This window comes from Thermobia domestica, chromosome 17 (genome assembly GCF_964235325.1).
Source record: "Thermobia domestica chromosome 17, izTheDome1.hap1.1, whole genome shotgun sequence".
Lineage (NCBI taxonomy): Eukaryota > Metazoa > Arthropoda > Insecta > Zygentoma > Lepismatidae > Thermobia > Thermobia domestica.
In genome coordinates, this window is record NC_137470.1 from 163,468,729 (window position 1) to 163,495,396 (window position 26,668).

The following is a 26,668-nucleotide window of genomic DNA, read 5'->3' on the forward strand; positions in this document are numbered from 1 at the left end:
AAGACGTTCGCGGAAATATTGGGAATACAGAACGTTATGCTCACATGTTGAACCATTTCCTAGTGCCAGAGCTTGCTGATCTTCCTGTAACTGCACACATTCTTGCAACAAGACGGCGCCACATGCCATACCTCGCGGATTTCCAGTAACGCACCTACAGAACATCTTTCCTGGTCATCTCATCTGCAAGAACGGAGACATTCCCTGGCCTCCCAAGATCCCCTGACCTTTCTGCATGTGATTCTTTGGGGTCATTTGAAATATGAGATCTTCCGGTGTGACCCACTACACACTATCCAGGAACCGAAGGATCCAGTTCAAGAGGAATTGAATCGAATTCCAGTGCCACTACTGCCAGATGTGATGTCTAACTTCCGTAAGACTTGGAATTGTTGCGTAATGAAATACACATATATAATTCCATGTATCCGCCAATTCCCAGTTCTAGCTGTTTTACCCACTAGGAATATAAATAGCATTAAATTTCTTTACTGCAAAATAATTCCTGAAAATAAAACAACCAGCACTGACAATTAACGTCCACACATCGAGTGAGCGCGATAGTTACGATAGAAGGGTAGAATAGGTTCGTATCAGTTTCAAATTACTGCAAATCCCAATTTTCAGATAACAACTAACAAACTTTATTTTGTGAAATTTAGTAACAAATAACATGAACGAAAAGTAATAAAGAAAATCTTGCAGTGGACTAAATTAAATTTCAGATACAACATCCAATGAGAAAGTAACACACATTAACTTTTTTTTTTCCAAGATTTGTTTGACACTTGAATCTTTAGATATAAAATCCCCACTTTAAACGCAATAAAGCACTTCTTATTTGAAACTATAAATGACTAGCAGCGTTCACCCCGCTTCGCTGCGGTCACCCCGGAACGCAATAAACGTTGTTACTTAGATAATTTTTACTTTTTCGCTTTCAAGTGATATGATAAAAACCATAGAAGATTGCAGTAAATGTTAACATTATATCGCCTGTCATTTATGTTAACCCGCCCCGCTTCGCTGCGGTCACCCCGGAACGCAATAAACTTTGTTACTTAGATAATTTTTACTTTTTCGCTTTCAAGTGATATGATAAAAACCATAGTAGATTGCAGTAAATGTTAACATTATATCGCCTGTCATTTATGTTAACCCGCCGAGTGACACGGTCATGCGGGTTGCATATAAATACGTTTATTTTTACCTATGATGAACTAACAAAGGATTTGTACGTTATGGACACTTGAATGGTCAATTATCTCAAGACACTGGTAATTAAAAATTAAAGTGATATGATAAAAACCATCTAGGGTCCAAATCCTAATAACCCCCCAAAAATGAAAGAAATTGGTTCAGCCGTATTAGCGTGATGAGGGAACAAAGGATTTGTGCGTTCTCTTTTATATATATAGATATTGGAATTCTCTACCCAATACGAATGACCAGGATTAGCTACTAAAACTTAATTTATAGTTAAAAGCAAAAATCCAAAAGGGGTTTTATTCAAATAGCTTAACCAAGGCATTTAATGGTTACGTAAGTTGACAGAATCCAAATTTCTTTCATTTATTTTCCTTTTCATTATTTCATTTCCAAACAAGACAATAAGAAAAGTGAAATGGAAGTTTCTAATGCAAATAAGAATTATTACCATACATACCAGAAACTGTTTCATTCATTTTCATTTCTTTTTTTTCTGTCTCCAAACCTGTTTTCCTTACTGAGCAATTTAGTAGTTAGATATTCCTTTTGTCTCCTTGCAGCCAAAATCCACTGGTTCCTGTCGTAGTAACTTCAAATATTAACACCTCCATTTCACAATCCCCATTCGTGTTTTCGAACTTCACTCTAGTAGTACCTATGTTAAAATACGCCGTCCGCCAGTTAAGCAGCAAGCAGCTGGCTGCAGCTACAACTAGCGACACAGAGCGGAAAGCTCGTGCACTTCACCACAGGCACTGCCAAGGTCACTCAATTACGAGTATCTCACGAAGCTATTGCTATTTTAAAACGGAGATTTTATTAACAAACGTTTTACATATTTTTATTTTTCGACTAAACGTAACAGAATGTGTGTGAAGAAAAAGAGGGGGGGGGGGAACCTACGCGATGTCATTTTCAAGTGACGGACATTTTTGTACTTGACATGTCTGCAAGGTACGAAAGTTGTTCAGAAACATTAATCACAAATTGCAAGCATTGTAAATTCATGTTGTATTTCTTTTATATCGCTGTGAATAAATGTGTATCACTGGTAGAGGTTTCAAAATCAGTTTCACTGCCGCACCTGTTATAGCCTCGGTGCTGAGCGGGACACTGGTCTCCAAATGAACCTCATGTTGATTTTCTGGATAATTTTCTTGCGAATAAGGGACAATTTTTGCAGCTGATTCCGCTGCTGACAGCGTACGTGTTCCCTTAGTAGTTAATTTCCAGAGGAAATTTGATATTTCTTACAGAAATTTTATTAGCTATTTTTGATTTCTTACAGTAATGTGTTATATAATAAAACTACAGGCCACAGCACTAAACTTGCTTGCTCTGATTCCTTAAAGTAAATAATGTTGTACTGCAGCTTATTAAACATTTTCTTGTGAAATACGAATAAAATTCTACGAAATACGAAATTAGGAAAACTTAATAAATAAATAAATAAATAAATAAAATAAACTACGTCTTATAGATATTTTCATAAGAAATTACTTATGCCATAGTTTAGGGTTATCAATGAAGTATTTTTTAAAACATAAAGAATCACATGAGTGTTCAAAAAAATTGACCAAAAGAGTAAAATACTCCTTGTGGATATTATGAAAGCGAACTACGCAGGATTCGTGTCTAGCAGTCGGGAAAATCGGGAAAGTCGGGAATTTGTCTTAAATTTAAAAAATGGTCGGGAATTTGGGGATTTGTCTGGAATTTGCGAAAAAAAAGTCTGGGAAAAATGGAATTAAATTCCATATGTTGGAAATGATGCTGACGCTTGTCGGAGCGACTCCGATAAACCTCGCGTTCCTAAATGCATCGGGATGTAGTACGTTTACATCGTATTTAAAAAAAAAAAAAAAAAAAAAATGTTCCTAAATACATCGCGATCCATCTCAACCGTTTTTCTATTTTCTACGTAGAAGCGGTCACGTGGTACGCGTTGCATCTCGTACACTGTGGATTTTCTGCGATTTATGTGAGGCGCGCGGTTTGTCTCCTGCTGTGGTGCTGGGGGAAGAAGAGTGGTGAGTGAGTGTTTGGCAACAGTGTTTGCTGACAGCAGAAAAGCTTTTGCGTTTCAAGAGTAACGGGTGGTTAACTGGGCGTTGCATCGTACTATGCGTATATAATATTTAGTATAAATTAAATGTTGGATTGTTTTTCACGTACAGGTAAGTTTAGCTGGGCACTGATTTCGTAAATAATTCAACACTTTAAAGGCTAGTTGTTTTAGTGTCACGGCAAACCACATGCCATTTCTTACTATGCCATGAATTACAGGCATGTCAATTTTGAGTATTAAACATTCCTGCCGTCATAAATAAGTTTATTTTACCAACTATTACAACAACAACAATAACCAACACCTAAGCAAAGTTTTCCTAACCTAAAGACAGTAATATGTTTGAAATGTTCTGCTCAAAATAAATGTTTACTTTATTGTGTACCTCATTTTTTAAAATTTAAAAACAAGTTATTAGAATGTTGTAACTTGAACTAATACACAAAGTTGGGCAAGATTTTACTTTGTGCAGAACAGTAAGTGTAACGTTAAGAATTCTAGTATATTTTAAACCTGACTTAATTAACTTTAAATAATCTAACGTAGGCCAACCACGTGGAAATTTGGACAAAAAAAAAAAAAGAAAAAAAAAAAGCAAGATTTGGTTGAAACGTTTGGTAAACAGTTTGAAGTAAGTTTAATTTACGTTAGGTTAGGTTAGCGTTTATTTACGTAATCGTCGATTAAGCCACGAACTAGCTCAGCACCGAACATACTCGTGTAGTCTTGCCATGATTTATCATGATTTGCCAAAGAACTCAAATGGATGTAAGTGTACGCTTCTGGGACGATAACACGAACAGTCAGAACACGGTATTTGAATTCTGTTTTTATGAATCATAGTACAGCTACAGACCTACTACAAGGTTTGCAGAATGTATTGCAATCGCTTGATCCATTTAAGCTTTGGCAAGTTTCAATGGATGGGCCAAATGTAAATTGGGCGCTTTTACGGCTAATGAAAGAGGAACGTTGTGCTTCTCTTGGTACAGACGCTCCACAGCTCCTTGAACTTGGCTCGTGTGGTCTTCACGTTGTTCACGGTGGTTTTAAGACTGGCATACAAAAAACTGGATTGGATTTGATTTCTTTTCTTAGAACCTTGTACAGTATAACTTGTACGAAATGGTACCAGCAAGGCGTGCCCAGCATTCTGAAATAACAGGTTCGTCATTGTTTCCACTTCCATTTTGCCATATTCGTTGGGTAGAAAATGCGAAGGTAGCCAAGCGAAGCCAAGAAATATTACCGCATGTGAGAAAGTATGTTGAAACGGTTAAGGGAACAGACAAAGAACCCAACTGTAAGTTTCAGAATAGTAGCTAGAAATTTGAACAACAAGTTGCTGTATGCAAAATTAGCGTTTTTTTTTTTCAATCTCTTGCTGAGGACTGTGAGCCTTCCCTGACTGAATATGTCAGACACTCCTATGACTCCATTTTCATGGTAACCTTACTCAGTTATTGAAAGTATTGATGTTTCGCTTCGTTAAAAAAGAAATAATGGACAGGAAGAGTATCAATGCTATTGATGTTATGGAGAAAAGTGAAAACATATATTAATTTAATACGCATACCCGAAAATTAACCATGGGTATGCAACTAGGTCAGCACTGAGATGTACAGAAGTTAGTGAAAAGAAAATGTTGTTTCCGGAAGCAAGTACGTGAATGTTATCAACATTTAGTGTCCAAGCTGCAGGAGAGGTCCCCGCTAAAATATTCCCTTACAAAAGCGCTGACGTTTCTTAATCCCTTAACCGTTGGTCATTCACAGGAAGAAGCTGTTAAACAAATGAGAGCAACGTTCGACATTTTAGTGCAGAGTAATATTGTCTCAGCGTCTGATGCAGAAAAGGCAGACAGAGAATGCAATGCTCTAGTAGATCAGACACATGTGCGGGGGAGTCGTACAAAAGAAATGAACACAGATTTGATGACTTCTGGATGAGTGTGTTACCACCAAATGATGTATATCTGTGCAAAATAGTAAAGATATCCCTAATTCTTTCCCACGGTAATGCAGCATTAGAAAGGGGTTTTTCGGTAAACAGGGAAATAGTAGTTGAAAATTTGTCCGAGGATTCTTTAGTGGCGCAGCGTGTAGTGTATGATGCTGTCAGTGAGGCTGGTGGATTACAAGCCCTTCCTATCCCAAAACAGAGGATTCTATCAATGAGAAACGCATACGCGAGATTCAAGGAAGCCGAAGAACACCGCAGAAAAGTGGTCAGAAAAAGATCGCTGGGCCGCTAAATAAAGAAGAATAAAACAGAGACGAAAGGAACTTGAAGCAAAGAATCAGAAAATCGTAAATCAGTTGTCAGAACAAGTTGCTACCATAGAGGAGGAGATCAAAAAAATGCATGATTAGATTGTTTCATTGCATATATGAAGGAGACATTCTATGATCAGGTAAGGACTTGTACACTTTTTCATTACATTCAACCTTTCCTAATTTTACGAAAACTTTTTTTTATTTTTTTTTATTTTTAGAATGAGTCGGGAAAAATTTGGAAATGGTCGGGAAAAGTCTGGAAATTGCCGAGAGAAATTTGCTAGACACCATGAAAAATATTAATGAAATATGCATTTGTTAAATGTGAGAAAATCACGAGTCGTTGAGAAAATCTTCCGAAAAGTATTCATCAAGAATAAAATACCCCTCAGATTTTTCAGTACAAATGAGTTAGGCCATATTGTTAGGTTATTAATGGAATATTTATGAAATATGAACAAAACTGCTGGGAGGGCGGTGGCTCAGTTGTAGAGCGCTCACCTCTGGTGCATGGGGTCCGTGGTTCGATCCCAGCTCGCGCCAAATGAGCTTTGTGGTAGACACAGTTTGCGTTGGTTCTCTTGGGGTCCTTCCGTTTCCTCCCACTTTCTTCATTTCACCATTTCATTCATTTCTCATCAGTCTCCTTTAGCCTAACCGGCATAGTCCTGCGATGCAAAACATTTCAGTTTTTCATTTCAAAATCGCGGGGGGTGGAGCGGTGTCTCAGCGGTAGAGCGCTTACCTCTAGTGCGTGGGTTCCCTGGTTCGGTCCTCGGCCAAATAAGCTTGTCGTGGAAAGCATAGTGTCCGTGGATTTTCTCGGGGTACTCCCGTTTCCTCCCACTTTCTCATTCCACCAATTCTGAAATCATTCACTTTAAACATCGTCTCGTTTAGCCTAAAGAGTACAACCGAGGGGTGTTAAACTGAAAGATTAACTTCATTCTAACTAATTTCATTTCATTTACGGATTATAAATGAAAGTGAATGACTGAATTAATTGGTGGAACAAGAATGTGGGAGAACCCTGAGAACTCACGGGCACGGTTGTTTACTACAAACTCACTTTGCCTAGAATCGAACCAGGCATTCCCAGCACCAGAGGTGAGCGCTCTACCACTGAAATAGTGTGCACCCCCCTAAGAAGAGATCTATGTAACTATCCAAATGAAGTATTGATTTTGAAGAAAATGCACAGAGTAGGCAGTATTAGGCATTTACACAATGATATAGGAAATATAGAGTGAGGTAGGGAAAAGAAATGTTACTGAAATTGAAGCAAAGATTACCCAAATGAACTTATTATTTTTGAACATTATGAAATAAGCATTTTTCCTAACATCTGATCTCCAGTAATCAGGTTCAACTTAAAACTGCGAAGTGTATATGTTTCTCTAAATGCAAGAGGCAGAACTTTTTGCGTGGTCCTGTAATCCAGCGTTTTTGAATTCTAGATAGTATGATGAAGAATGACCTGCTTTGTACTAGGTGATCTTACATGATGGTATCTGCATCTGACAATTACATTGGATTTATGTTCTAATTAGGTTCTAGTCCGCTTAAATAATAGTACCAGTCTTTCAGAACTTCGTTGTCTCACCAAGACGTAGATCAAAACCAGTTGAGAATGCTTCGAGAGCATTGCCAGAACAAACTTTAAAATAATGGAGAGATGGAGTAGGAAGGATAACTGAGATTGTTTCTACATGTAAAAGTAAGTCTTTTTATCCGCACTTTCTCGCAAAAATTCTCAAAATACCATCTCTCTCTCTCTGATTTACGGTTCCCAAAATTACTCCTTAATTCTCCTGAAATTGGAACTATATTTTGGCCAATATCTCAGGAACGGTAAGAGTGACGCGAAAACTTCCATCACTTTCGCTCGATCGAATGGAGGGCTCAGAATTGAAAAATTTGCAAATAACACATACAGACAGAATTCAGTAAGGAACTTTTTAAGTTCGTTGATCAATCTAAATGCATTGAGTCTTAGTCTCAGTAATCAAACAAAAGAATAAAAGTACAGGGTAGACATACTCTCCCTGATAACAGACATTAATAACAAGAAAACTAAGAATGATAGAAGCATGCGGTTTGCGGCAAATAATACGGAAACTCAGTTTTTTACCTGATTTAGAGGATTTCCACATATATACCATTAGTTGCCCTTAAGACATCCATGCGATATTCACTTTCCATCCATGTTACTCAGTATTTCAGGAGTCACTGTGTCTATTGCGACCCTTATCCTGTTTCTGAGTGTTGCAATATCACGGAAAGGTGTTGCGTAAACCCTGTCTTTAACATAACCCCACAGGAAGAAATCAAGGGGGGTTATGTCTGGGGATCGTGGGGACCATAGTGTTGGGTCATCTCTCCCCCATCCATCGGTCAGGAACAGTTCCATCGAGAAATGAACGAACATCAGTACACCAGTGTGGAGGAGCTCCGTCCAATTGAAGGATTATACTTGGTGTTCCTCTAATTGGAGAGCCATGTAGCACATCAAGGTGTCTAAGAAAATAATACCACAGCACACACTTCGCTTTCTGCTGTGTTCACACAATTTTTAAACAAATGACTGTCGCGCTGCGGTCAGTTGCAGTAGATGGCAGCACAAGCTGTGGCAAAATGTTGAAGTATCATAGAAGCGATGTTTTCAGACCACATGCTTCTATCATTCTTTGTTCTTTCGTTACTAATGTTGGATATCAGGGAGAGACTTTGTCCATAATATACATTTGTAAGAAACAGTTTGAGATAGTCAAGAGGCATTTTACTAGGTGACGTAGTACAGAAATTGCTTTATTACGTTGATTCTCCGTATTTAATACATTCATTTCTTCGATTTGTTTGAAATGCTTTTACTTACTATAGTTTTGAGATAAAACTGTTTCCTGGAAAAGAAATGGTGAAGTATGAAAAATGTAGGTACATTTCAATTACGACTCCATAATGTAAGGTGAAGGTCTGATCTAGTCTTGGCTTGGACATAGATAACTACTAAAAATTCTAACGAAGCTGGTCGATATTACAATTATATATTTAGGCGCGGATCCAAGGGGGGCTGTAGGGGCTATATCCTCCCTTGACGCTCAGGTATACACTTATCAAATGGGCTTCAATCCTGCTTTACACTGGACAAAGCGGCAAACTATGGTTTAGCCTCTCTTGATCGTATCCTGGATCCGCCACTGTATATATTCTTACGTTAAATTGAGCTTTTCACATGTACACTCATGTCCAAAATTATTGTCGCATGGCTATAAATGATGTTGTAGGAATATAATTTGATAACTATTTCGCCCGGTATTTCTTATGTCCGTATGTGAATAATCGGCAAAGACATGTATGTGACAAATTTCATGTCAAAAGAGTAGCAAATAAGAACAATAAAAGGAAAATAAAACTTTTTTGTCCATTTAGGAAATTTTATTTTACTCATTTTAATTTTCGTATTTATAATTCTTTTCCTATGAAAGTTACCACAAATATACATTTCCCGATTATACACATTGTATCAGTATTAAAAGTACCCTGCAAAATCATCTAATTATATTCTTATAAGAAGACAGTTATAGGTATGCGACAATCATTTTGGACATGAGTGTACATTAATCTTTCGGTTATTCCATGATATAAGTACACGAAACAACTTTTTATTGATGTATAATCTGCAAAATGCAACTTCCGTATCATGAGCACCTATAATATTGTATGATATATAACACCAATTGCATAAGTGTACTGAAATGTTGATCGTTAAGTAAGAAATTATTGAACTGTTTTTAGTAGAGTATGCCAAACTTTTTTTTTTCTTCGATTTTCGGTTATGGATAATGCTGACAAGATGCCGTTGGTAACACCAAGTTCATTTTAAAAATGCCGAAAATGCCTTGTAATTTCGCAAAAGCGCTCATTTAAAATTTTTTTAACAATGTTATTTTTCAGCCGAATATACATGTATGCCAATGTTTAATCTTGCAAGTGCGTAAATAAGCTCTGAATATGTATTAAAGTGCTACGTGCCTTCAAAATTAAAAATATTTTTTTTTTTTTTGCGTATGAATAGGCAAAATTTGTATGTTCCGTTTCGATCTATTGTTTAAGATGCTTCCAATTACTTGTATTCTGTTCGATGCGTAAATGTTTTTGTGTATCACATTATTGGGTGGTGTTGCACAGCAAGTCTAGAAATGAAGGGGAGTGTGAGTGTGAAATGGTGTGGGGTGTTTTTTAATGCACTCAGTCATTTAGACTGCGACATTTACTTGCTGTCCCGACTTCCAGTAGGTTCCTTGTAAGAATCGTCGGTGACATGTGAAGCCCCAGTCTACCAAACAATCACATACAAAATATTAGCTGCTAATTGCTACCACAGGAGGAGTCAAAGGGGAACCTCACAAAAATATGCTAATATTTGTCATTTTCAGGAGGACGTTAGAGACACCCAGAATGTAGAAGGAACGTGACCCTTTGGAAGTGAATAGACAATGCGAAAATAGGGAAAAAGTATTTCACACAAAAATGTATACAACGAGCGAGGACGGGATCACAAGCACCCGAAATACGTTGCGCTGGACGAAGTATAGGAAATGCAACAGGCCAAAGCAAGAGGTAAATGTCGCGCAAATACATTTGCCTACTGTGTACCATTCGACAATTCCAACATCAATAAAGGAGAAATACGACAGTGAGCTGCTAGTGACTTGCCTTGTACAGGTGACACCGATAAGAAGGCAACGTCCCATTGGTAATGTGAGTCCAGCCCCTTACGGAACGTACGTGTTCCATATCTCAATGAACAACTGCCACTTCCACAAATTATAATGCTTAAGGTTTGGTCAAAACTCTTGGAAACGTTGAAACAGTGGAATATTTGGACCTCTAATATGTTCTCCAAATTTGTGGGAGGTGCATAATTAATTAGGTGAAATTTATCCGTATTTTAGACGATACTAATCATAAATATAACTCTATTTCTCTTCTAGTTGTGGATTTACATGTCTTATATTTATGCCTACACTAGAAACGCCATTTCCGGCACGTACCCAGGGGGGGGGAGTATGGACCCACTTCGAAACTAAAAAATGGAAAAATTAAGGAAGGATTAAACAAAAAGAAACGAGAAAAAGAAGAATCAGCGTTAAAAAAAAAAAAAGCTACAGCAAGCGTTTAGTTACTCTTATGAGCAGCTTTGCGTGGAGGAAACGGGGGGGTGTAAGTCAAAAATGAATATTGTTGTAACAGGGTTATTTCATGTCATGGACCCCTTCTCCCCCTATTACGAAATCCTGGCCACTTTAAATGTTTTTGGATGAAATTCACAAGCATTACACAAAACAACGAAAAGGTCTATCACCGCTTAAATGCGAATATGTTCAAGATTTCAAATAACAGGTATGGAGCATAATTGAAGGCTTTGAGCGACCTCTAAATATTTTTTACTGCGATGAAATTTTTCATTAGCATATTTAGACCACATGGATTAAAACTGGTAACTATGCGTTTAGATCAGAGATCTTTTTTCTTTATCATTCTATGCTGGACCACCCTAATATATATCTCAAACTGTCTTATTTTATAAACCAAACTGCCCTATATTTTTCAATGTCCTGCTGGGAGGCATGAGAGCAGCTGCAAAACTGCTTGAAGCTTGCGAGTTTCTTCTTATCTGCTTCGATAAAGCTTTAAATAAAAAGTTATTCAGAAGGCGTAAATGAATATTGATTTTGAGTCCATGACAATGAAAAACTTGTTACGCCTTACTGATCAGTGTGTTCCTGATGAAAATCTCTACAGAAGAATTGAGGGGGTTTGCGCAACAGTAGTCTAACCCACATTTTTAAAAATGGAGAAAAATCAAGTTAAACACGTTTTTTGTACAATATATATATGTACAGTATATGACACATTCAAACACTTGTGGTTGCTTTAGGTGTATTGTACAAAAAGCACATTTGTTTAACTTGATTTTTCTCCATTTTTAAAAATGTGGGTTAGACCACTGTTGCGCTCAACCCCTCAATTGTTAAACCAGTTTCTGGAAGGAATTTTCCCTTTGCCACTGATAAAATCGTTAGAAATTTGCATGGATGGTTTAAAGGTTAAAGTTAATTTCTTGTTTCCAGGATTATATCAGAACGATCAGCAGCAACTCAAGGAAAATCTTGGTAAATTTCAGGGCGTCTGGCTTGCATGTGCGATACAAACTAGTGTTGAATCGGTGGACTGGAATATGTATAACCTACTACGTCACGTATACTGTTTATTCAGGGATTATCCAGCTCGTCAAGGAAAGTTTACTAAGATCACAGCATCCACAAAACTTTCTGTGAAGTTTTGTCGGCTGATTGGAATTGTAATTTAAGGATTATGTAATTACATTTTTACGATAAGCAAAGCAGTCTAACACTCGATCTGTAGAAATTTTGAAGTAGGTAGCAATCTAATCATTTATAAATTGCAAACTGACTTTCTGCAAGATGGTAGCTATTGAATGCCTACATTTCTCTCACCAACCCGTCTTTGATGATATTGGGAAACTTTTACGAGATACGATTCATGATATTTCGATATGGATACTATGGAGACGTTGTCATGGATCACAAGAATTCCGGAGCGTAGTATTCCTCTCTGCCAATTTTGGATCACATGTTGCAGATTATTCAGTGTTGAGCAATACACATCTGATGTCATTGTTCGTGTTGGTTCCAAGAGTTTCACAAGAATCACACTTTTGGTCCCAAAACACGGTTGAAATAATTTTGTGAACTAATGGTGTTTAAATTTCTTCGCTTTAGGAGAACCAGTGTTCCGCCATTACATTGACTGCTGCTTCGACTCCCAAGTAGTGTACGATATCTAGGTTTCATTCCCCGTCATTGTGAGAAAAGAGGTCATCCCCTTCCTCCCCCCAGCGGGCCAAAAAGTCACGCGCACCTGTCTGTCTGACCTTTGTGAGCATCTGTCGACGCTTTTGGCACCCACCTCATACATAGTTTCTTATAATCCAGCTTTAGTAAGAAAACTATGCACGGTTTTCGTAGGAACTTTAAGGAACTCTAGTGAGTTCAAATTATTGTGAACCAGGGATTTGATCGTACTTTCTCGTTAACGCGTTTCATCAGATCGCCCATGTGAACACGAGGTCTTACTTTACACTCATTGTCATGAACATTTCCCACTCTTCCTGAAACATTCTTCATTATTGTGTGATCTTCCCTTCACTCATTACCATTGGTTCGTTAGTGGCACATAGTTCTAGATGGATGTCAGCTGCAATCTGTCCTTTGGCGTTGAGAATTCGTATGACAGAGATCACTGCACATTTGGCGGATTTTGTATTACGGCAGCCATTTCACCTTACTGCTACTCGCACGCACGAACTCCACTCCGACGATTTCAAACACAGAATACTAGGGCATACTCAGCTTCATCAGTGTTGGCAACTCCGTGTTTTTTGACAGTTGTCACGTATTCCATCATTTTATAAGTTGTTACAATTTTCCCAACCAACATCTATTCAATAGTACAGAACTATTAATCGTAGTTTTGTAGTTCTTACATTTCTCTGGGTTCGATTTCTTAGCGAACTGTATCACGATTATCTTCAGGAAATCTATAGGCCACTGCCGTTTCATATATGCAATTGCATAGTCGGTAAAATTCTTTCTTGCTCTTGTCTCCCATATTCTTAATGAATTCGATTGGTATATTATCTATCCTGGTGACCTTTCCATTCCTAATCTTGGATATGGCTTTTCCAAACTCATTCCTAAGAATATTAAACCCTTTATCATCTTCGCGTACCTCATTTTCTACTTCAACATCTAGGCCACATGGTCTATTCCTACTCTCATACAAGTCCTCAACATATTCTTTCCATCTTCCTAAGACTCCAGGAAGACTACCTTCCATTCTTATTTTCTACTGACATCTTAACCCGGGAAAGCCCGGTGTCCCCTACAGGGGACAGCAGTTTAAATGCCTCCTATTTTCCACCTGAAGGAAGTATTTCGGTTATGTTTGGAGTTTTGGAAAGTATCTATTCTGAAGATCACCTAGCACTACTGTGCGATTTTAGATCCACCTAGCGGCAGAGATATGAAGTACAGAATTAAGCATTCTGCGGCCTGAGTGGCTGTTTGCACACTTCATTGCATTAAAATGGCTGCCAAGAAAGGAAACAAGTGACTATATTTTTTTAAACTCTTGATTTATTATCTTGAAATATTCATGTTCACATATAAAATGTAAGGTTTGGTCACAAATGAATAAAAGTACTTATAATTTTGCAAAAAGAAGGTGTCCCCTGTAGGGGACACTGGGCACTGTACGTACATAATCTGTTTCTTTGTATAATTTCCGATTTTGAGAACATAGCTTATATATATTTTGTCGTAGATTTCTGACACTGTATACAAAATAGATACGCGATACTTTGCTTATTATATACTAAGTTTGATTTACGTCCAGTTTTCCTCAGAGGCGAAAAAAGCCTTCGAGAACGGTTCTTGTCTACAGAAAGGTTTTCAAGATGAATTTATCTAACTGCTACATAACAATGCTACTCATTGCTGTAAGTAAAGTAAAAAATTTAAAAAAAAAAACAATTATAAAAACTGCATTGTATTGCTGAAGTTTACATAACTAAACCAAACCTAATCAAATTTCCCTAGCCCAATCTGTTTGATTACGTTTTTATGTGTAAGTAGGTTGTGCTTTGTGTGATTATTACGTGAAGCTAATTTTCTTGTCAGCCTCAAGCTCCATGAAATTTTAGAAAATCCACTAAGATTTGACTATAAACTGTGGTCGCTGCCACCCGGACAGGTTATTTGATTGCTTTTGAACCCTATCAGAAACCTCAGTATAGCAAGCTACCATATCAAGAGATCTTGGTCTAGGTCCAGGTGTTGATTTGGATATGGAGTCTAGATTACCGCAAGGCCTTGGATTTTACAATTTTTATTTTGATAACTTTTTACATTGTCACTTATTGAAACTTTGTCAGCGCATGGAAATGGAGGCACTGATACAGTACGAGAGAACCGTATCCAGAAATAACCGTTGCAAGAGACAGAGGCACTGAAGAATAAGAAGAGAAGTTCGTTCTCTTTCGCAGCAAAAAGTGATATGGCACGATAATAGTATTGTGAGTTACAAAAATCTCTGTGGACAGCCCATCTCTTATTCAAAAATACAATAAATATATAGGGGGAGTCGACAGATTCGATAAAAATGTACACTCAATGCGAATTGCTTTCCAAGGGAAAAAATGGTGGTTCCCTCTCTTCGCGTTTGGTATGGATGCCATTCTCATAATGCAAGGCTAATGCTAAAAGAATGCGGCCAATGTTAAAAACTCATTGTCAATTTCGTAGAATGATTGTTCAAATTTACTGCGGTATTTATGGGAAACCATCTGTGAAGAGTGTCACTTGTAGTGCACCATTAGATCAACGAGTTCCGAATGGCTTTCCCCTCAACTCTGACGCTAAGGACCATGTACAACAGAAGTGCGCATAAAGAGGTGTGGTTTGTGCCACAAACACACAAGTATCATATGCGAAAACTACGTGATATTTGTATTCATTTATATTTTATTTACAATAAAACCTCTATCTTTTAAGTCAATAGTCGTTTCAATATATGCCCATTGTATTTCTAATGCCCAGTGTCCCCTACAGGGGACACCTCTATTTCTCCACATTGGGTACACGTATGGAAATATTTTCCCGATAATCTCGATTTAGTGTCTATAAAGGACGCAAAACACAAGAAAATTATTCAATGCCCATTTTGTAGTAAGTATGGGCTTTCCCGGGTTAATACCCCCTGGTTTCCTCCGCAGTTCCATAGATTTCACCTCCTTGTACATTTCCTCATATTTCCCAATTCTTCTGTCGTCGCATTTTCATTTATAAAACTTTTCCCTTGCTGTGTCTTTCATTTATTCGTGTACATCATTCTTTCCCTTTTTGCATCAGCCTCTTTCTACTCCTTCGTTTTCTGCAACATGCTCTTCTCTAATCCATGGTTTCTTAGCCGTTTTATGTTCGCGGTAACCTACTACTTTTTCTGCAGCCTACTGTGTGCAAAGTTTAATATTTCCACCGTCTGTTAACACCTGCACCTTTCCTCGTGTGAGTACTTTTCTTTGAAATTTTCTACGAAAAGATTTCTTACTTCGCATTTTTCAACTTATCGATGCCTACGACTTTTTCAGATATCCACTTCGGCAGCAAGAGATTAGGATCAGAGAAATTGTCGACCTCGGAAAGGGTCTTAGCGTTCAAACTATTCCGATACTTTTCTTGAATCATAACGTAGTCAGTTTGATATCTTCGGCCGTCTGTTGAGGATTTACATGTATTTCTACCCTTGTGCTGATTGAAGTGTTCCCAATTACTAGTGAATTTTGATTGCAGAAATTAACCAGTCCCTCTCGCCTTTAATTTCTTCCACGTAAACCATATTTACTAACCACACTACTTTCCTGTTTTTCTTCCACAACTGCATTGAAAACTCCCATTACAATTACACATGCACCCTTATTTTCCCTGTCTATAATTTCTATTTTCTCATAATTTTCCTGTACTACTTCAATTGTGTACGAAGTCTTCGGTGCATATGTCTATATCACTACTACATCCTTCTTTTTCCTTTAAGTCTTAACATCGTAACACATCGTCAACACATTCTACTTTCACTACCTTCTCTTTTAAGCGCTTACCAAAAATTATCCCTACACCATTATGACTGCCCTTTTCTTTACCTGAGTAAAACATTCTATATCCTTCACTGTTCAACATCCCATTACCTTCCCATCAAACTTCACAAACCCTTATCAAATCTAGATTATTTTGTTTCGTTTCTTCTTTAAGATTTCGTCATATCCTTTCCTGTAACATGGTATGTACGTTCCATGTTCCTATCTTAAACCTTTTCCTCTTGCTTTTCTTTTTTTCTATCAGTTTTCTTCACATTGTTACTCTCTCATCCAATAGTCCTTCTCAAGACATCCCCCTCTCGGAGATTCATATGGGGGAACATTCTTCTGCAACCATATTTTGACCTGCGAAAGGTCCTGATCATATATTATCTTTCTGCTGTCAGCAAACTAGGGAAACATAAATCTTACTTTAAAAGTATATTGTAAAAAGAGGAACTAAATTAGTTTTACTTGCAATTTCAAAACTTGCAGTTGCGCTCTTCAGACTACAAAGTCTGGCTTATTTGTGATACGGTTTCTTGATAACTAGAACTATTTGGATGCTAATGAAAACCTCACAGATGATTTGTTTTTCAGGTGACACATGAGTACAACAGTTTCCCAGTACATTCACCTGCAGCTGTAAAATGGAACACTTAAAGAAGCAGTCTACATCACGACGATCTTCATTTTTATCATCATATTCTAATTCACCCTCGGACGGAGATGAGTTCAGCGTTTGTAGTTTCAAGAAATTGTCCTTAGGGGATGGTAATGGAAAGAAGAAAAAAACTATCTCAGCAACTCATACAACGTATTTTTGGAGAAGCCAGGTAAAATATAAAGAAAACATTTGTAAACGTTACATCGAGAACAACAGCTTCCACTGTAAATTAAATGAAAGTAGAAATGATCTTCACAAAGTGCAGAAAAAAGTGACATCACCTCTTTTTGGTGGTGTAAGGAGACACATCATCCACCACGTTTCCCAGCAACCACCGAAGGCTAATCGACGAGTTTGTAAGTGTGTTTATGGTAGTACTTTTTTCTTGGTTGTTTGTGCATCTTATTTATGTTTATATTATGGGTATCTGAATGATAAAGTGTTATCGTACTCTCCTGTATCGCTAGATACTTTTCTTGCGAATCATCCTAATTGTTCCTCGAACTTGAATGTAGATATTCTAGTGAAGGTAGTTTCTACTCAAGTATATGGACAACAAATAGCTGTTAACAGAATTATAGATGCTTTAAATCGATTTGTTGAAAACCAAGCACGTTATGATTACACTCCCTTAGTTCTCAATTTTTACGGTAGCGTTGGGGTTGGTAAAACTCTGGTAGCATCATTGCTACGTCGATATTTGTCATCAAATACAAATTCTTTGTATTATGCCCTACCAAGTAACGTTACTAAAAATTTATTACAACAAATATTTGCTCAAGTAAACGCAAATTTGTCCGATTGCTATCTTAATTTAATTGTAGTTGATTCAATTAATTTGAAGTCTCTCGAGGTAATACAAATTGTGTCTGAATTTGTGCGATCTCTCGAAATGATCAGTGTTAATGAAAAGTACAATGTAATACTTATTTTTATATGGAGTATTCCATCTTGTGACTTTGAAGTAGATTGCCGTAAATATGATAGTTTTATGCAATGGCACAACAAATATATGGAAGAATTAAGCACAAAACTAGAAAAATATTTCAATCAAATCCCGGTAATGAGTTACCTAATTCCGTTTTTCCCGTTAAATGAATGGTCAGTCACACAATGTGTTAAAGATGTGTTTTCTAATCAATATTTACCGTTGTTAAGCAATACAATGGAAAGGGTTTTAGAATCAGTCAGGTATAGGGATACGTCCCAATCTTATTTTCCTTCAGGCTGCAAAAGAATTTGGAGTAAAGTCCAGCTTCTAGCAGAAGCTTTTTGAAAGTAATTCCAATTAACCAACTTTTTGTTTATTTATTTATTTTTAAAGGATGTGTTTTACTCGTACTTTAGATCAGGGTTTCTTAAACTGTGGGCCTCAAAGTCTGCCCTGCTCTTAGATTGAACATTAGTGAGAAAAGAGGCAAATTAGAATTCAAGTAATTTTGCGTTTCACACACGATAGTTGAGAATGTCAAAAGGTATAGATGACATACTAGATTATACAATTCAATCATCATTATTATAGGTATTCTGCCATTATTGGCAGGTCACTTGCTGCAACTGAGAAACCTTTCATGTTCACGGTCTTCAGCTAACCTTTTCGTCTTCACGTACGGATTTTCTGTGTTGATATCGTCCATTAAATGTAGTCTCCTTCGCCCCCTCCCTCTTTCCTGCGACCATTCTTCTAAAAAGTCCCTGACGATACCATTCATTTGTAGCCAATGTCCCAACCAGTTTCTCTTCCTCTTCTTAATATCTAAAATTGTTCTTTTTACCCACTATTTCTAACACCCTCTCATTCGTTTTCCACGCGCGACCAAGCTAATTCTCTCCATTCTTCTCCACACTCACATTTCGAAAGTTTCCAGTCGTTTATCATATTTTTTTTGCGTAATGTCCATGTTTCTGACCCATACAGTACAATATTCCACACAAAGCACTTTGTCTTTTTCTCAACTTTTTATTCAAGGTTCCACAAAAGTTAGGATTTAACAAAGTAACTTTAAAAACTTAAGTAGATGTATTATTATAAATATTCTTGAAAACGTGATCTTTTTCCTTTTTTTCTTTTTTTTAACCAGTGTCTTTTGTTAATATCAAAATAAAAATTAAGAGAATTTTAATACTTTTGTTGGAACAGAAGTATACTGGCATAATGGTATGCGTTCAAAACATTTTTAAAAAACGATAAATTTCCTTTAGAAGAGAACAAGTATAGGATGGTCCTTCAAACATTCTAATTAAACTGGTCTCCACTTGAGGAATAGTTTGAGACACACTGCTTTAGATGAAGTGTTTATTAGCGAAGCTTTTACACGTTCCCTTTGCATTAAATTCATCGCGTATGAATTGAGCAAAAACAAACTATAACCAGTTGAGAATGCTCCAAGAGCATTGCCAGAATGAAAAGAATGGAGTGGAAAGGATAACTCTTAATTGTTTCTACATGTAAAAGTAAATCTTTTTATCCGCACCTTCTCTTTCTCGCAAAAATTATCAAAATATCATCTCTCTGTGACTTAGTTTCCGAGATATGGTTCCTTAAATCTCCTGAAATTCGAACTTTTTGGGGATATATCTGGGGAAGGATGGCCAATTGGCCAGTAGCAAGTTGATCAGTGGCCACCGGTTACTATTTGGTACCAAAATGTTCACCATTCTCTTAGGTATTGATCAACACCAATATCATCTCTATAACTTACTGTTCCCGAGATATGGCTCCTTAAATCTCTGGAAATCGGCCCCTTTTTCCAATATCACGAACGGTAAGTGATGGAGAGATGATATTGGTGTCGTACCGATATTAACTGGTGGCCATTGGCCAAACCAGTGGCCGGTTGGATAGTGGCCACCGGTTACTATTTGGTACCAAAATATTTACCATCCTCTTAGGTATTGATTGGTACCAATGTCATCTCTGTGACGTATTGATTGGCACCAATGTCATCTCTGTGACTTACGGTTCCCGAGATATGTCTCCTTAAATCTCTGGGAATCGGTCATTGTTTGGCCAATATCTCGGGAACAGTAAGAGTTACGCGAAAAATTTAATCACTTTCTCAGGTAGTTTTTGATCTATTGAATAGAGAGCTCAAAATTGAAAAATTCGTAAATAAGACACACAGACATAGAGAATTCAGTAAGAAGCAGGTACTCCCGCTCTCTGAATTGTGATTCGTTGTTGGCATGCTGGCGTCACCTCGCTGATGGCTGCAGGAAGATTTTTTTTTCCTGCTACTACGTGAAACTCCATAAGTTGCCGCAATCAACGACCCTTCCGAGGAAATCACTGTAACATGCAAAATAGGGACACAGTAACTTCGCTATGGAGACGAAGGCAGGTTTTTTTTTCTTTTTTTTTTAGAAAAAACTTTTATATTCCATTATAATATAGTTTCTTCAAAGATGGGTCTTCTTATACATATTGTTTGATTTATATTACATTTTTCCCTTACCACCTTTCAATAATGTAGAAACGTTTTCATTTTTTTAAAAAAATGCAAATCTCGTGTGTGTGAAACATTCTGCGAGTCAAAATTTTGACACAAAACAAAGTTGTTTGACCCAATAAGGCTACGCTTATTGTTACTGAGTATTAATACAGGCCTATTTTTAATTTGAGTGTGAATATAAATATATATTTTTTACTAAAAATCATGACTTAGAGGGCATTTTGAAGCGCATAACTATAACAGCTACAACTACAGTAATTTGCGTTGCATAACATTAACAACGAAAAACGGATTTGGAAAACTCTGTTAGGACCTATTTGCAACTTACCATCACAGCATTTGCCTAGTAAGACTGAAGCAAACCCTGAAAGACCCGTGAGGGTGATTGGCGGCAATGAGAATCGAGCTCACGACCTTCCGAATGCAAGCTCATCGCTCTATCAACAGAGCTAACTCGTTCGTCAAAGCTTATTACCTATACATAAGTCATCATCCCCCATGGAACGCAATGGAAAACCACCAGGGATCTTTTGCGTCAAAGACCTGTTTTCGGGCAGAACAGCACATAATCATAATCACCACTATTAAACAAATAAATGTTACCCCGTATAAAGAAGGTGTGGAAATTAGTCCTACTGCAAACTTCTTATTTCCAAAGATACGAACAAGCCCACAACTGATCCCTCTTCGCAGCTGATTTCTTCATGCTTTGTTCCTTTAAGTTCTTGTTCAGATGTCTGATTCTGATAAATGTCCTCGTTCGAACATACGTACGTATGACCTTATCATGAAGCTCAGGAAATTTTTCTTTTACTATAGCACACAATTGCTCCGTTACACCCTTGTCTAATGCATAATTGTAACCATGGAAGGCAGCGAAAATAACCTCCAGTTGCTTAATTGTTCCAGTCCATTGCGGAGATGGAGTAAAAAGTCCTCTTCGCGAAACGAATGAAATCCAGTCATTAGAGGATGTTTCACTTTCGTCGCATAATTCGGAGGGTTCCCTAGTGTTCTATCAATGGAATGGCATCTAAAAGCGATGTAACCAGCAACATACTTTAAAGTATCTAAAGAAATATCTTCACTGTCAACTTGATCACCATTTTCTTCTAGTGACAGCAGTGTATCTTCCGTTAATCTTCATCTGCAGTTGTTTGTGGCTGAACTTGAGATGAATTTGGTGTGTCAATGATGTCGATGAAAAGGTCGTTGGTGATTGTTTTAGATCACTGCTTTCCTCACTAGCCTCCTCACTTACATTGGCTGGGAGACCCGGGTTCGATTCCCGGCGGGAGCTCATGTGGTTCGGATTCCACGTTAATCAGTAGATCCACGTCTCATATAGCCTCGCTGCTGAACAGGACGCTAAACTAAAATCAACTCAACTCAACTCACTTACATTGGCATCCTCGACGGCTGTTCTTGAAGAGAGTGGTATCTCACTTGCGTCTTTGCTGAGAATAAGCAAACTTATTCTGTTTCGGACTTCAAAAGGAGAAGGCTGGTTATAAAATACAAAGCCCACGTACCCTGGAGAAGAAATTTTCAAGACAGTCTTGATTCAATCTGCAAGTGAGGATGTAGGAAACTTTCAATTTTTTTCAAGTCTTCAAACAAACCCAAAAGTGACTTAATAGATGTCATGAATGCAGTTTGACAGAGAAGCAACCCTTTTCTGTTCCCAAAACGCATCGTGCTGCACACCTCAGAAAACCTTTTCAGTACGTTTTCTTGGCTTGTCAGATTCAACCCATAAGCACAACGCAAGGGTGTTCTATTGTCTTTGAGCACTCTTATCAACTCTATCAAATTGGCTTCTGTATCCTTAGGGAGAACGTATCTTAACGCAGAAAGCTGTTCGGCGTTCACTTTTGTGCGTGGGGTCCCTGGTTTGATCCCAGCTCGCGCCAAGTGGACTTCATGGTGGACAAACACCGCACGTGTGGGTTTTATCGTCTTCAATTTTCTTCATTCCACCATTTCTCATCATCGCAATCTCCTTTTAGCCTAGCCGGCATAATCGTGGGACGTAAAACTCAGTTTTCATGTCATTTCCTAGTTCTAGGTTTAGTTACACCCATATGTATTTAACATTATGCGTATAGTTCCAGGGGAAAAAGCTAAGAAAAACAAGACTTCAGAAGAATGGTTAAAAAAAAAATGGAACTCCCTTTGTTTCAGGATATGGGGGATGCAGTGCGTTCTTAACGAGGAACGGAGTAATGTCTTTTTTCGTTTGCCTTGGCCGCATATACTTTCATTTATTTCTATTTCTGTTTGAATCATTCTAGCGGAAGTGGTGGATGGGGAGATAGATGAGGTTCTCTCAATGAAAGGTGGGAATGGTCGGGTCTATGTCTATGTTGCTTATATGTTCTATTTTATTAGTACTTCCAAATCATGTTTTTAAAAGATTGAGTGAACTTAAAACGAACTTACTAAATACTTATATATACAGTGTGTCTCAAAAGTCCCCTGACGCGCATTTCACGTGGCTTCACTGCAAAACAATAACACCAAAGCGGTGGCAGTCAATTTACAAAGCGAAAAAGCTAGAAAAGAGTTAAGCTCAAAAGTGAGTTCCCTCTGGTTAACATTAGTTTCAATGGCCAATCAGGATTGAAATAAGATTTAATTAAAAATAAATCACTGAAATGAAGGACGTTATTAACTTTTTATGCGACCCAAAGCTAACTAGAGATAGGGCAATGCACGTTCCCAAACGGTCGATAGTAGTTAATAACATGTATTCCTCGAGCAATATCCCAGCGAGAGTTCATGTGATTCGGATTCTACATTAAGTCAAGCATTGCCTCGTACACGAAGTCCCTCTTTTTTTCGTGTCCTCCAAAGTGCATCAGTAAAGCGCCAAGTCGACGGGAGGTCCATTTGAAGCTCCAACTGCAGTCCACAATGGGCTCTTCGGCGTGGTTCTTTTTCCTTGACTGGTCATTGTTAACAGATCTCACATCCTTGTTGGAAATAATGTTGCGTGCCGTTCCTATTCATTAGTCCAACAGTAAATTAGAAACATAACAATAATAGGGAACGATATCCTTTCTTTCCAAAATATACATTAAATTTCAGTGTTACTTGGATTGTTCCTAAATTACTCGCACCCACTAGCTCTTGAACGTATTAAATTTGGTAGATAACTGTTACTAATATTTGGAAACGAAGGCAATATTGTTTGTCGAAAAATAAAAATATGAAAGTTACTTTATATTTAATGTATTACGTAAATCCGTTTTTAATGAACAAATTTTTCGACAAACTTTAAAAAATAGATGTAGAATATAATAAATTATATTCAGACTTGTATCTTAAAACAAATGATGTCTAGGGTAATTAACTTAATAAACAGGTTTATAACTCAGGATCTTATCTACATATGAAAATCATAACACTTGGGTTACCTCTTAAAAGTTTATTTAAAAAGAATTGATAAATTCTTTGAAATAGTTTTATTTAAAACTGCATGTGATATACTTGCTGGGTATTCTCTTTTGTATTTCTCTAATTTTTCTTTAGTTTTAGAGTTCTCTATTAAGCTAAGGTTTCTGTAATTATATGCTGCGGCCGACAGAACGGTTAGCCCTCATTAAAAGCGTTTCCTGTCTACTTTAACTTACAAAGCGCATTGACTCACTGCATCAAAAGCCCTGGCCTACAACCCTATTTCGTGTACTCCCTTAAATAGGAGATACACTAGAAGGATATCTATATAAATACTTATTATAAGGATAGGTAGGAAAGGAGAATGAGTTCGCCTTATAGTAGCGAAAGATCCTTAAATAGATCCGGCAGGTAAAGATTAGATAAGAACCATACTCCCTGAAATAGATGTGATTCAAAAAAAATCTAAAAACTCTATCAGTAGCCTTTTACGAGTCCACTTCGAGGGATCGAACCCAGGAATCTGTGTTCAGAGTATTCATAAAAACCTAATGTGTCCTGCAAAAGGAACAAATTACTTTATAACCGACCAAACCCGTATACAGCTTCAGTTTTGAACACGTACTGAAAAATTCTAATATCAGGAAATTGTTAATCTAAATGCCATATCCACCTAAATATGGAATGTAGTATTTCAAGGATCAAATCCTGTCCCTATTCTACAGGGCCTAATTCAGTAGCAAAAATCTGTTTCTTGAATTAGTATAAGAATTATTTTTCTATATCCCTTCTTCTCACAGGACCTCATTTTAGTCCAAGAAAGAAGTCCCTTAAAAATGAAAACCTACTAGAAGGTAGAACCTAATACAGCTCATGCCCTCTGCCCTATTTAAGACTCGGAGAACCTAACGAGTCTAATCAAGACCTCTGTAATACTACCCCTCTCGAGTCAATTTTACTCGGTCTTATATACTGCTGAGTAGAAAAAATGAAAAAAAGTTTAAAAAAACTATGGGAGAAGGAACTCTCAAAAGAAGCTAAAAAAAAAAAAAAAAAAAAAACTACGTTGCTGTCGTGTTTCCATCTAGTTAAATTTTATAGAGGCAAAAAATGTTTTTCAGATATATGCCAAATAAGATGCATAATATTACACTATTAATACATAAATATATCAAATTGTAAATACACTTAACATATAATATTAAACTGATAGAAGTAAATAATATTAACCAGATCTGGCCAATTTCCTCCACATATATAATACATAAATTTTATATACTAATACAATTACACTTTTCTAGCATTTTACACAATAGAACTCAGCAAGTGACCCAAAGTGACACTTGCAATATACAAAATACTTCATAATACTCCCATCTGCAGACTGAACAAGTTTATTATTTTAATTTCCCAAGATCTACAGTTAACTCTCAAAAAAACTAATAGCGAAAAAATATATAACATACCTAAACAATTATCCTCAAACCAATTAGCGACAAGTAAGAGTTCTTCTGGCAAAACAGCAGTTAGAGCATCAAATTCTTCATTCAATGCATTTGTGGGAGGCTGCGGTGGCTCAATGATAGAGCATTCACCTCTGGTGTATGGGGTCCTTGGTTCGATACAATCTCGCGCCAAGGGAACTTTGTGGTGGACAAACACCGTGTGCGTGGTTTTTTGAGTTCTCCAGTTTTCTCCCACTTTCTTCATTCCACCATTTCATTCTTTCCTCATCACAGTGTCCTTTACGCTAGACGGCATAACCGTGGAACGTAAAACTTAGATTTAATTTCAATGCATTTATTGGAACAGATGCTAAGGAAATTATCCTGGCTATGAGTGCAAATTCTGCGTGTGATCTGTACATGCAGATCAGAGACTGATGCTAGCTTCTTTTTCATGTTGACAAGTGAGAGAGGCAGCCAATTAACTGAGCGTCAGGAAATTCTTGTGCAGCCTGAAATAGTGTTGCTTCAAAATTCAGAGAGATGGAGTCAGGTTCAAGCGTAGATCATTTTGATTTGATGATTATCTTTGGTACCGGTATTTACGGGAGCAGACAATATAAAATCGGAAAAATAGCCATTATGTTCTCCAATAAAAACAAATATTTGCGAAAAGAGTGATGGTGCTTGCCGAAACATACCATCGACATTCAAAACTTTGAAGTGGCCTATCCACAATGCGAATGTTTCACTCCCAAATCCCAGAATGCTATCTGGATTGCAACTGTCGGCTAGTAAAATTCTCTGCTATGTCGGAAGTGTGCTGATACACAGTGTACACTACAGGAATAATCATATTAAAAAAAAAGTTCTGAGGCTGAGATAGGACAGTGTGATTTGATGTGTCTTTCTCTGCATGAGTTTGAGTGCATTTACCTTCGACATTTCCCCCGATACAGAATCTGGCAACCCCTGAATCTCAGATATTAGTTTGTTAAGGAAGTTCGATTGTCTGTTCAATTATTTGTGGAAGTTTTTCGAAGTTTCCAGTGCCTATTTTCATGTTCTAGTGTCCAAACATCTGGGCTCTAGTTATGAAGTACACCTATTTGGATAAAAGGTTTTCCGCCGAAATGTCATGGACCCGTCCGTGGGCAACCAGTGTCTACAGTACAGAGCACCTTTGATGGTTGGATTTATATACAGGGTAAAGTAAAAAGATGTTAACATTAAATGGAGGTTCACTCACGAGAAATTACAAGGCAAGGATTTGGTTAGAGTTTCAATTTGGCGCCCATCCTACTCGGTGCACTTGTGGAGTCTGTTCATTGTTGATTTTATGACCCCCTGGGCCATTTTGACAGGAATAGCAGCGATGACGTAAGTGATGCGGTGCTTCAGGTCGTCTAAGTTACTAGGTTCGATGGTATACGCA

At 37.4% G+C, this 26,668-nt stretch overlaps 1 protein-coding gene across 2 annotated transcripts in view; it reads left to right on the forward strand.

The window, feature by feature from the left end:
* LOC145674456 (torsin-2A-like) overlaps positions 1-20,698 on the forward strand; it is a 76,100-nt gene extending 55,402 nt beyond the window's left edge. For both annotated transcript variants that reach the window (XM_081744532.1, XM_081744533.1), the window contains exon 4: positions 16,871-20,698. In XM_081744532.1, coding sequence (XP_081600658.1) covers positions 16,921-18,213 — 1,293 coding nt within the window. In that variant the 5' untranslated portion in view covers positions 16,871-16,920 and the 3' untranslated portion in view covers positions 18,214-20,698. The remainder of the gene's footprint in view (positions 1-16,870) is intronic.
* Positions 20,699-26,668: the final 5,970 nt, after the last annotated feature.